This window comes from Synchiropus splendidus, chromosome 2 (genome assembly GCF_027744825.2).
Source record: "Synchiropus splendidus isolate RoL2022-P1 chromosome 2, RoL_Sspl_1.0, whole genome shotgun sequence".
Lineage (NCBI taxonomy): Eukaryota > Metazoa > Chordata > Actinopteri > Syngnathiformes > Callionymidae > Synchiropus > Synchiropus splendidus.
Window position 1 is genome coordinate 8,097,555 of NC_071335.1, and position 13,250 is coordinate 8,110,804.

General features: G+C 38.7%; 1 protein-coding gene across 1 annotated transcript; it reads right to left on the reverse strand.

Annotated features, from left to right (window-relative positions):
- Positions 1–1,987: 1,987 nt before the first annotated feature.
- LOC128754959 (F-box only protein 8-like) lies at positions 1,988–12,997 on the reverse strand. The gene is made up of 8 exons (XM_053857984.1): positions 12,796–12,997; positions 10,860–10,956; positions 9,109–9,192; positions 6,342–6,486; positions 6,140–6,266; positions 5,962–6,080; positions 5,702–5,898; positions 1,988–2,660 (listed from the first exon to the last, which is right to left on the reverse strand). The coding sequence occupies exons 2-8, from the start codon at positions 10,954–10,956 to the stop codon at positions 2,473–2,475; spliced, it is 957 nt and encodes a 318-aa protein (XP_053713959.1). The 5' UTR covers positions 12,796–12,997; the 3' UTR covers positions 1,988–2,472.
- Positions 12,998–13,250: the final 253 nt, after the last annotated feature.

The following is a 13,250-nucleotide window of genomic DNA, read 5'->3' on the forward strand; positions in this document are numbered from 1 at the left end:
TTTGAATATTGATGACAATATAACAACAACAACAATAATAATAATAATAATAATAAGAAGAAGAATCGCGATCAGACATGAAATAAATGAAATTTACACAATGACTGCTCTTCAAATAAATCAAATAATCCCATCAAACCGATGCATATTCTCTTTATTACTCAAAAATCGTCTTATTTTCCTTGATTTCAACCCTGACGTAACGTGATTTTCGTTTCTCAATGATCACCTCATTCAATTTCCTCCTACATCCTGCCAGTGATGAGATCACGACATCTACTGCCCTAGCAGTAAATACACCAGCAGACGGAATCACGTAGATATTACAGACTGAAGCAGAAATTTCAGCCTTATATATATATATATATATATATATATATATATATATATATATATATATACACACACACACAACTCACACTGTGAGTGCTATGGTTAGTCTGTTTTAACTAACGATGTATGTACAGTATGTATTGTGGCTTGTTTAACAAAGTTACCCCCTCACATCCTCCTATCAAATTTTCATGTATTGGGTCATTTTTCCACGACTGTCACAGTTAATTAACTTTTCCTCCATTAATAGATGATATATGTACAATAAGTGAATCATAACTACTATGGATTATTTATATTGTCAACCCTTTAAGCACCCAAAATACTAAATATTGATCGTGTATCATTGTATCCTATATGTTTCATATGCAAAACATATAGTAGTTCGGCTTTATAGCCACTCATCTCACACTCCATAACAATAATAATAATAATAATAATAATAATAATAATAATAATAATAATAATAACAATTAATATAATTTTCAAATACTAACAAAAAACTGACTGACTGACTGAAAATATAATACTAGACCACAACTGTGTGAACAATTACATGATTTTGGCCCATTATTATGGTCATTCAGTTATTCAATTTGTGTAATGTGCCAGCAGTGCTCTGGAACTCACTTACGCAGCCCATTTAATAGAGAGGAAGCACTAGTTGACATGGTGATGCAGGGAGCAAAGACGGCGGTGGCTGTGTGACGTCAACACCATCCAGATGGTAATCCAGAACACAGCCAAAACTGAATCATGTGTTTCTTGTCCCATAATAAATTCCTTTATATTTGTGAACTGATAGATACTGGCAAAAGTCTGACCTACAAGGTGGGAGGTAATAAAGCAACAGTGCTCTGGACATTCACTCAAAGTGTGGCAGTACTACTCAATAAATCTTATTTGTAGATACAAAGTGTATGCCACATGTTTGTTTAAATCATTTTGTTCCTAATTGATGAGCAAGACCTTAAATCCATGGCAAAATTTTTTGTCTAGGTGTGTGTGAGTGTGTTAGTAGATGATCCTCTGGGCTGAGAAAGTGCAGACACTCAGCAGCTCAGATGGCCATTCATCATTTCCATCAAGCTCAAGTGAGGCTTGAAGGACTGAAACTACTCAAGCCCCACGGTCTAAGGTCAATAAAATAAACTGTGACATCATCGTCACGCGAGACGCTGTGTTGGTCATCACTTTAACAGAATTCTGAGGAATTACTTTCTTTCAGCTTAAAGAAGAAGCCAACTGTAACCGGGAAAACAAAAAAAACTCATGGGCAAAACACCAATGGCCAATGTAATGGGTAAAACTCAGTCCTCAGTCATGCTTCCAATTCAAAATAATTGTCTTGATCTATGTTATGACGGCCCTTTTCTCTTCCTACATAAAACATGACCACTTCGCCTCCGAACCATGCACGCATACACACATCTAGTCAAGTCAAAGGTCAAGTTGTGTCTGGAGAGGTTAGACTCTTTTGCTCTCTTGATCAAACATACACTTCCTGAGCAAACACAGAGCTCACTTTCCTCCGGGCCATCAGCCAGTAGTTCATATCGTGAGTAGAGTTCGAAGGATGTCTTCTTCTCGCCCCAGAAAATACATGGACCACACAAACACGCTTGGTCAAGTCAAAAATCAAGCTTTTGTGACATAATTGGTTTAATCTGACATTACAGAAAGCAGACAAGGTCATCTTCAAAACACAATGATTTAAATTAGAAACATTAATTTAATTAGAAAGTAGCTCTAAACAGTCGTGCCATACGTGTACATGTATTTTTTTAAGTGCAAAATGAAACAGGCTCATCTGTCATTTCTAGATCAACTTACACACATATTGCATTGAATCCAATAGAGCAGAAAATGTCCATTCTGAAAGGGGAAAAGACGTAAAGCAATTCCAGTTGATCACTTCTAGAGTGAAGGGAAATTGCGCCCCCTGCAGATCACTTCTACATTTTTAGCTAGTACAACGCAAGACAGGTTTTGTCAGTGCAGTGTCAGTGCTTGTCTTCATACATTCAAGTTTAGACAAAATCTGCCGCAATTCAGCAAGAAATAAAAAAATCTCTCAAATGTTTTTCTTCTTCTTCTTTGTAAGCATGTGAAGTGACCGTGGAAAGATAGTACATGGATTTATGCAGCCACATGTCCAATCAGGTAGATGTTGTCATACAGGTGGCCAACAAAATCGTCTGAGATATTGTGGGCTGCTCTACGAGTGTTCCTTATAAACTCCCTCTTGGACATTTTATTTTTTACATGAGGGCTGGACAGATCAATGGACAGCAGAATGAGACTGTAGCACAGTACATACACAGCATCTGCAGAGACAGAAAAGTTCACAATTAAAAAGGCTTACAACCTTTAAATATGACATATGAATAGTAGGGTTGCAACAATATTGTGTGTGTGTGTGTGTGTGTGTGTGTGTGTGTGTGTGTGTGTGTGTGTGTGTGTGTGTGTGTGTGTGTGTGTGTGTGCACAGGTGTGTTGGGGACTTAGCTCGGTGCATGAGAGTGGAAAGCGGCTTTCTATTTATTAAGATTTGTTATTTGGATCCGATCACATTCAGTCTGTTTCACTTACACTCTCAACATAAGTACGCGTTTCTATTTGCTACAGAGACATACATGATTGACACAAGAGTGAGGACACCACTGCAAAGATTGGCAGGTTATGGGCCCAAGAAAAGCATTGCATCAGATCTCCTGGAAGCATGATTGACCAGTTTGGGTCATGTGTGAAGACAGCCTTCAGATCGACAAACTAGTGTAATAGTCAACAAGCAGAGCCGAGGGTAAGAGGGTAAGCCACACCTTACTGCCCCTGAAGCAGAGGCATTCCCCAAGTATAATTATTCTGTACACCTATTTGGCAAAAGTATGCATGACAATGAGTGAGAAAGACAATCAGATAAGATATCATTACAGCCATGAATACAAGGTTGTGAGTCTACATGAAGAAGCTGAAATGATGAGAACATATGACTGCACAGATAATTTTAAGAAATCCCAGGTAAGACAAGTGAAATTTATGACCTACAGCCCATGTCAGGATGTGGTGGTTGGAACCTAGTGCTAACCACCACCCCACCATCCAGGACATGGAGTCTTTGGAAATAACAAACAAATAAACAAACATCTGCTCTGGCCTTGGCAAGTTCACTTCCTTTACTGTCAATTGTGGAAACTACTAACAGCGCTCGTACTTGGTGATAAATCCGGCACTGTTGTTGAATTCTGGTGTGTGATCCAATATAGATGAATGTTTAGTTCAATCTTCTCTAGCACATTGTTAATGTCATACTGTGTATCTACGCATCCTTGCAAACAGTCAGCAATTTTAGGAAAATAATAATAATATATAATAATAATAATAATGCAGTTTATTTGGACAAATATTGCCATTGCTATTTAACATACAATTTTTGAGGGAAATTTGTTTTCTGCTTGTATGATAACACAAAATCTGATACAATAAACATATTAATGCACACAGATTACTAGCCTAGCTAGTGACGCAGCAGAAACACCAGCTGGAACCAAATTGCAATGTTGCACTTGAGGATGACAAAAGATAAGAATGGAGAAGAGTCCTAAGATCTATTAAGGCAGGAAGAGCTACCTAAATGAGCATTGCAAGTGACTATACGTTGACCAATATTTCCACAGAGACAGGGCAAATCAGTCGAATGAAGCCCAGTGGCAGGAAACTCACCACAGCCATCAAAAAGTCATCAGAAGTCCAGCCAGACACAGCTCGGCCAATGAGCCCAGACCCCAACCAGTTACAGGCAACAGCTAAGAGGGAAATAGATGGCTGAAAACCTCTATTCCGATGGCCCACATTCTGCCAGAAAAAGAAGTGGCAAAACATTGATACAGACCACAACCATCTCTTAAAAGGTTGAAAAGGGGGCAAAGAAAGAAAATTTGATAAGATAAAATTATTTACAACAGGAATGAGATATCCTGGATGAAAAACAACCACACATCCCTGAAGAAAACATGAAGCCATGTCAAGTCCAGTAGACTTGATAGATAGTATAGAAATACTTGTGAAAGAAAGATGATGCACTGGGAGAAGGCCTCAGAAGAGGATAAGAAAAGAATTTAGGTGTTAGAGGGAAACCTCAAACAGTGCCTGGAAAGAAGAGCTGAGAGCCTAAGACAGCAATGAAAAGCGAAAAGAAAGAGTCAGTACTATCTTCTACAGAAACACAAGTTCACCAAAGACCTCTTTGTCAAAGAAAGATCTGGGACCACTGAAAGAAATAAATGATCATCTCATAAACACCTACTCCAGCAACTAGAGGCATATACCATTAATCCGCCTGAACACCAGTTGGACATTTAAGCCTCAACATGGAGGGAAGTGGAGACGATGATGAAAGGAGAGGAATAGGAACATCCTCAGTGTCCAATAGTGAAGTATCTATGGAATCTGATGAGAATGACTTGGGAAAAAGTATCATACCCAAGGCATAATGATGGGCAGGTGAGAGCCTCATAGCAAAGAAGGCAAACAATTCCGAAAATCAACACGCTGAATGCAGAAAGTAACTTTTTCTTCTGTATATGGCCCCAAAACTACCACCTGTTAAACAACACCACTGACACCACAGTGCAGAAGGCATGGATATGGGGCTTCTCAGGATGCCTAGAATGCACAAATGTCATCTGGCACCAGACATATTTAGTTCAGAAGGAAACAAAAGACCTGCACTACAATACAGTGCATTTGATGAAGTGGGATGATGTGTAGTAAAACAACCCGGAGTGAGCTGTGGAACATGGAGTCAAATATGCAGAGCTTAACAATCAGAGCCACTTGCAACATCCCGTCACCTCCAACACACTTACTCCCCTGATGCCACACCCAAGTACTGAAATGCCTGGCAGCGACACAAGAATGCAATAACCACTGATGTCATGCCACTAAAAACCGAATCTACAGTCTTTGTTCGAGAGGGTGAGAGACAACAAACAACAATTCAAGAGTGCCCACTAAACGCAGCCAGGGATTGGGAAGTGGATTTAAGTCAGGAACAGGTCTGCAGAATGTTGGTGCTTTGTAGCAGTGAGAAGTGGCAATTGGCTGTGGATGAAACGGAAGGACACCATTTCCAGGAGTGCGACAATCACCCAAGTTTGATTAACCTGTGCCTCCTTAGCCACCCCCAGGCCACCTCAGCCCCCTCATGACATGAGGAGACAGTTGTGATGAATGTTTTGATACTCCCACACTCACACAATGTGCCCAAGGTACGTTCTATAATTGACATGTTATTGCAACAAAGAAGGCGCATTCTTTCATGAAATGTATATCTGCATATGAAATGTGTATCTGCATATGTTTATACCAGGGCTGAGACCAAGTTCTCGGACAAGATCAGGGTTGCAGGTGATAAACCTGTGGCTGAATTTCGTGATTAGTGTCTCCAGATACTCTCCACGCTCTTCTGGTGCATGGATGTGTCTGAAGAAATCCCGAAGTGCATTCGGTAGAAACTGGTTGCTGAAGTTATGCAGCTTCACCAACTCGTCCAGAACGTCCCGTCTAAAGAGAGCCATACAATTAATGTATTAAGTATAGCCAAGTGTGTGAGTGCGTACATATGACCTCTCATCCAGGTAAATCCTGAGCATCTTCCAATTGAGACGTCTGGTGTAAAAAATAAACTTGGCCACCTCGCCCGGATGGTCGACAAGTATCCCTTTTGTCATGAAATAACTGATACCCTGGAGAAAAAAAGTATGTTATACAAAATCAGTTTGTGGAAGAAGGTAAGCCATCTTACCTCCTGTGGGTTGGCGTTAAATGTCAAACTTCCTTCATCTAGTTGTAGATACAGTTTTCTAAATGAGAAACCAACGGGTAGTCGCCTCATGTAGATGGAGCAGTGACCCCATGTAGACTTACAAAGACTGGCACAATAAGACACAGATGTTAGAGAATTATTTGCCAAACCACCACCACCACCATGAATGACAGATTCTGACCCCTGCCAAAGATATTCATCATTTCCGAGGTCCTGCCATACACAGCCTGCGAGGCACAGGTCAGTTGCATTCAGGTATGACAGGATTGTGATGCCCAACTCTGGAGGAAGCATCTGCAGATCTATGAAGCCATGTTGTTCTTTACCTGTAATAAACAGAATGAGAAATATTGTTTATTCTGTTGGTGATAATAATAATTTAACAGCATAACCAATTTAACAACATGAACAACAATAGCAGACACAATACAGTTAGTGACACTCCACTAAAATGCCTTTGATTGGACTAGATATCCTTTATTTGTACCACTGTGGGTTATTATTAATTGTTTTATTTCAGTGGTTTTGACATCCTGGTAGACAATGGACTGCATGCACAGGGGTGCTTCCGGGAAAAGAAAAAATCAAAAACATGGTGCTTAATTGTCTATGAGAGGGATTTCTACTTCTGTATATAAAAATGCTTTGCGTGAGATAGAAAATGGAATAGAATTCTTCATGTGAAGTTTCATGAACTCATTAAAATGTATTTTATTTTTTAGTAATCCGATCACAACTGTCAGAGCAGTCATCCAGTAGCGAAACTCTAGAGGCCCAACACATAACAATGTTGCAGAAATAAATGGAGGGAAAAATAATTTAAGATAAATAGAGCCAAAAGCCACAGAAGAATATTGACAACAATATTGCATATCTACAATGATTCATGGGGCAATTAATAATTATCAGATTAATTCATTTATCAGACCAGCATATCCCAGAATTTGCCTGCTATATGTTTATCTGTTTCATAGCCAGATAACTGCTCACATGCACAAACTCAGTATGCTTTTGGACTCTGAGTAACCCACACAAGCATGAGGCATTTCCACTACACTGAATGTATTTGAAATTCTTATAAAATTGAAATTCTTATACAAATATTTTCTTGACATTGAAAGAGCTTTAGTTTAAATAACATGATATAAAAACTTGAATAAAGCCACCATCCTGATTTATTGTGCTATTGTCAAACTGATGCAAAATAAACAATATTTTGTTGTTTAAATGTATGTATGGGTCCATCATTTGATTCAGTAATATACCAAATTCATTCAAATTGAGAAATGTGGCTTTTCGTCTCAAGTATTCTTATACCATTAAACTGCAATTAATTGAGATTAATTAATCACACAAATTGAATCCCACCCCTAATTATTATTAGTGTAAGAAACAACAGTGTTGGTTTCTCATTGACTTAAGTGCATGTGCTCCATACTTAGTTAAGGTAAGAGACGTCTGAATTGCGGGTTCAGGGAAAACTGCACGGAGGGAAGCTACTTTGGAAGGCATAGCGAGACTGCCATAGAGCCCAAACCCCCTCATTTTAAAGAAATATAAACATGGTGAAGAGGTTGCTGCACACAGCTGTGCCTCTGTCAGTAAGAGACCACCTGTTTCCATGGAGTGAGGGACACAAGTATTGGCTACCGTTTATGCGTCAATGCGGTCTTCTAAACAATGCATCAATTTTTAAATGGAAGGAGTGACTTCTACTCTAAAAGATTTCACAAAAAAAAGACTAAACATGCTTGAAATGTGAAATCCTAGCGAACTACATCAGAACCAGAGTGCGCTTTGCACTAAGAGATATAATTAAATTCATTTAAGTTAGTTTAGCTAGTTCATTGGTTCACATTGTTACTAGTGAACAACACAGTCCATCAAGAAGTAATCTCTGACACTCTGACGTGTGTGTTATCACAGGCAGAGAGACAGAAGTTAGTGTTGTTAAATTTATTTAACCAGTATCAAACACTTAAGTGATCTTTATTGATTTTGGGAAAATATTCTAGTAATGCAGAGATAAAACGCGGTTGTCACCTCCGTCAGTAAAGTTTGTAGCACATGCATAGAAAAATACTCTGCAGGGAATCAAGTTTAAAGGCTTCAACACCACAAATTGAATACACCAAATAAAACACCAGCACCTGACAGAGCACAGAGAGTTTAGGGACTCATGAAAGTGTGAACGCTGATTCCTCAGCAGCAGGCTGTTAGCACAGCTAACGCTTAGCAACACCTGCCGGTCTAAGCTTGATGATAAACAGTAGCTTGTCATTTGGGAAGCTAATCAAATTGCACAAAGAAATAATCATTAATTTCACCGAGTTAGATGACAAGCCTTTCCCAAGCGTTGCTTTCAAATCAGCTGCAGTTTTGTGTTGGATGCAGCATTTGTTAGCCACCTGATTCTGAAACTTTTGCGAACATCTGGAGTAGGAACTTTCATAAACGCAGAGGCGGTAGACAGCTGCTTCCACTGCGTGCTGCGTGAATAGTCTTTGGAGATAAATTTGAGGATACCCCCTAACCCACTCCCCTGCCGCAATTTCGCCAGTATGACCCGTGTGTGTGACATGCTAGCTCTCAGTTCATTGCTTTTTACCTTTTCTTTCACATATCACATTGGTTAAAATACCTCATTATATTTTAAAATTTGTGTTTATTGTTGTTTTCATTCTGTATGTAACGCATTCACTGGGGTGGTTATTTTAGATCATAAACCTCTGATATGAAAACCAAGTCCCCCGAGAAGGCTTTGTGAGTCTTGTTTATGTCACGATAGATATCATGACATAATGTTTACACTGCTCTTTCACAATAAAATGAGAATAATGTCTCCACATAGAGTATATACATATATATATATATATATATATATATATATATATATATATATATATATATATATATATATATAAAAACCTGTGTGCCTTTTTCTTTACCTGCACCACGTGTTTTCAGCAAATGGTAGACATCAGTGCTATAACAGTGCTGATGAGTTCTTCTGCGAGAGCATCCATCGCACCCTGAAACAAAATAACACAATAACTGATATGAATCAACCAGTGTACCAGTGTCCGTGTTCCCACATGGACATGCCTAAAAGTAGAGTCATTTATCTAAAAAAAAAATCCTGACTAGGGTTGCGCCAATCGATCAAGTTTGCATCCTGCAGCACACGCAGGGGAAAATGCAGTGCTGCTACAAGTGGCCAGTATGCAAATATTTCACGGACATAGAAAAGTCTCAAGGGAGAGACACTGAATATATATATATATCTGCAGCATTTTTTTCCTCAGCCTCCACACTGCGCACACCGCAGAACCCGACTTTTCAGCATTATAATTGCACAATACAACAAAATGGTAACAAAATTTGTTGCCAGCACTTTTAATGATTGATTTTTATCGATTATATTGGTTTGTTATTGCAGTCCTACATAGATGCTCAAGTACTAGCTAAAGTCCACTAGAAAATGGTCTTCCTATAATATCTACTGATCAGACTGGGTTCAGTAGAGGCAAGAACTCTTACTTCAACATCAGAAGGTTGTTGAATATTTTATACTGAAGCCCTGGAGCGGCCCCAGAAGATGTCGTCTCTTTAGACGCTGAAAAGGCCTCTGCCCACGTGGGGTGCAGTTATTTGCATCTTGAGAACGATTCTGTTTTGAACATGATTTTATATTGATGATTAAACCATTGTGTTTGCGACAGACAGCCTGCATTTGCACTACCGCAGCAATCCACACAGCTTGTGCTTGGCATAGGAACCCCTAAGGGATGCTCTCTGAGCCCTATGGTCTTCAACATTGGTATAGAACCTGTGTTGCCGTATGCTGACAACCTGTGATTATACTGTATATCTCTGACCCATTACTTATCCTCCTCCAGCTTTGTCCTTATTTAGTACACTTGGTGAACTCTGGCTATAAATTTACTGAACAATTAAGCAAGCTGTTCCTTTTTAATGACAATGACATTGATTTACCTAATCTGACCTTTAAGATAGACAATAAAAATCTATCTAAAAGGGGAGAAGGAAATATAAGGACTTATATACAGAGTTATAGAGATCAAACATAAAACAACATATAACTTCCAGTAGTGTTGGGCTCAGCTTTGCCATAACATGGCAGCGACATGAGAAGGGTATGAGAAGGGTATTGTCTATTTATAAGACATTATCAAAGATAACATTGTTTTTTCCTCAGAAACGCTCAGCAAAACATCTTATCATCCCAGAACACACTTCTCTAAATACTTCCAATCAGGACACTCCTATCTCAAATCTCGGCTCAAACTGTGAAAGAAAGGAAAATGTTGGATGAGCAAAACATCTTTTTATGCACGCCACAGTTTGATCCAGCTAATGTGTATAGTACATAGATCCCACATGTGCACATACATGTTGAATATATGCTGACATCAGTCCACTTCATGACAAATGAAAGACAATAGAGGGTTCCTTAGGGCACCAAGCCTGAATACATTCTGGACTGAAATTTTCCTCTTAAAAATTCTTGATATTGCGATGAGACAATCTATGTCATCTAACAACCGGCATCTGCTTTCTTTTTGTTCACTGTCTCTAGCAGAATGGCCAAATGTCAGCTAGTAGGTACAGTACAGGAGCTGGTCACCCAAGGCATGTAATCCTATAATTCAAATGATACAAATTATACAAGGCAAACCTTGCTTTGGTTGTCCACTCTCAGCCAAACAGTCTACCAGCTCTTCTTGAAGGTGCTGCTGCTGTCTGGGAGGCAATCTCCACAGAGCTTGACCCATCTGTTTGAAAAAAAGGTAATTATAGGAGAACCATGTGCATCAAAAGTGCAAAAAAGAATAACTAAATAATCAGGAACATTACTTCCCTAACATCGATCAAATATCACACTGGTTAACCTAATCAAGACAACGTTCCCATGAGTTCCTACATGTAAAAAAAATGTGTTTTTTGTTCGTTTTTGTAATTATCATTAATAGTAGTAGTTGTAATAATTATAGTAGTGATTAATTATATCCACTAGAGAGAGCTATTAAACCTAATACCAAAGTTATTATACTTGGCAGTGACAGGACAGTCACTGGACAGGACAGGACAGTTTATAAAATAAAATGAAACAAAACTAAATTAAATGTAACAAAATAAATCTGGCCTTGAGATGATAATAGTTAGGGATTTTTCAATAGTTTTAATTTTTATTTCTTTTTGACTTTTTGTCTTTCAAATTGTTTTGATTGTTTTAATTTAGAGTGTGTTTGCCAGTTTCTATTTGTCTTCTTGGTCAAGTGGTCTTGGGGGCGGAAAAGGAAAGAGAACCACAATACGGATACACATTTCTTTAATTATATGTACACACACCAACCATCAACAACCCAACAATGCTCTACTTTTATCATGGTCCAAGATCCATAATAATTGGACGATGCCAAAATATTTCAGTAGAGATGTTACCTGATTTCTTAAAAAAGCATCACTTTCCAATAGGAATAATCCTTCAATGTCTGGGCTGTAAATCCTGTATGTTCCTATCCTGATAGCATGGACTAACAAAGCAGCTATTCAAAATCATAGACCTCTAGGAACACAGTAATAATGTCACAGATGCAGCCGAGGGTTGAGCTAAGTTCCACACTTGGTTGAACCACTATTATAGAATGTACATTAAATCCAACAACTGTGTCTTCCTTTGTCCAGAGTGGAGCATGGCTGCTTACTGACACTGCAGAGTGCTGTCACTCACTCACACAAATTTAACCTCAAAACTTTCTGCGTTGTGGTTCATTTTTAATTTCGACATTAAATCACGCACACACTGAAAATCAACAGCTTGATTTGAGCGTGAACATCCAGGTTTTATGCAATTAAATTTCAAATATTTAACACAGCAATCAGACGTGTCAGAATGTTACACGTCATTTGACAACTAGTGGGTCAGGTAATAGGTGAGTAGTCAACTATCAGAATAGTCGGCAGTTGCAGGCCAACTTGAAACCACTCTAAACTGGATTCACTTAGAACTAGGTTAGTAATTCAACGGAACCAAGTTTGTAGACCATGACTTTTGTTTTTTTTCATACAGCATATTTATGCATAGTTCCTGAGGTGTGGTGCTGACACTTAAATACTCTTAGGCGTTTTTGAAACATGAAAGTTTTAATAAGTGGTGGTTAAAGAAGCAATAAATTACAAGGAATTACAATGGTAATCCTACTCACCATAACTTACACGTTAAAAAATAAATAAATAGACGATATTAGACGATAGATAGACGATATCTTTCAAGAGGTAACCATGAAATTTCTGCACTTTTGATCGTAAACATGCTCTGACCAGGGCTTTTATGCACGTCAAACATCATGTCCTAGTGGTTTAAATCGTTACTACTCGGAGAGTATAGATTTTTTCAATGGAATTGTTTATTGTCACGTCGATGTTGACATTTTTCAGCAAGGTAGATGGACCTGTAATCTCGCATTTGAGCCAAACAACCGTCGATTAATACACCTAGTTTTTGCTTGGTGAATTACTACGAATGACATATATGGGTTTTGCTCAGTATTTAAAGCACCACTGTGTTATATTGTACTAAGTTAACGAGGTTGTATAATCGAGTAACTTACCTGAGTTTTATAAATCCTCAGAAAACCTGGACGGCACACGACGATCGCTATCGACAGCCGTAGAAAACAATCATCATGTCACCTGTGAGCAAACTAATACCAAGGTAGACCGATTAATGTCATATTATTGAAGTCTTATGCGCATTGTCATGTTTTTCACCCTCCTGTCGTCAGACGACTTCCCACCAAGCAATACCGTGACGTGTCCTATTACGTAAAGAGCACGTGATTTCTACTGCCAATAGAATAGGCTCGTTTAAGCACTAAACCGGAGAGCAGTGACCGAGATGGCACATGAGGTGGCGATGTTAGACATGTATCTGGTGGCGACACCTGTCAGTAAATAATCTGGGAAAACTGTGCTCTACAGGGTACTCACGCCCACATACATGTATACGCTTAACCGGTAGCATAGGCGGCTTCATTCCTTCATTTTCTTTTCACCAGTCTAGTTA

Excerpts from the sequence above, each read along its gene's own strand:
- LOC128754959 (XM_053857984.1), bottom strand. The coding sequence starts at position 10,956 with ATGGGTCAAGCTCTGTGGAGATTGCCTCCCAGACAGCAGCAGCACCTT. Across the intron at positions 9,193-10,859 it reads GAGTGGACAACCAAAGCAAG|GGTGCGATGGATGCTCTCGC; the intron begins GTTTGCCTTGTA and ends ATTTTGTTTCAG. Across the intron at positions 2,661-5,701 it reads AGAACTTGGTCTCAGCCCTG|ATGCTGTGTATGTACTGTGC; the intron begins GTATAAACATAT and ends CTGTCTCTGCAG.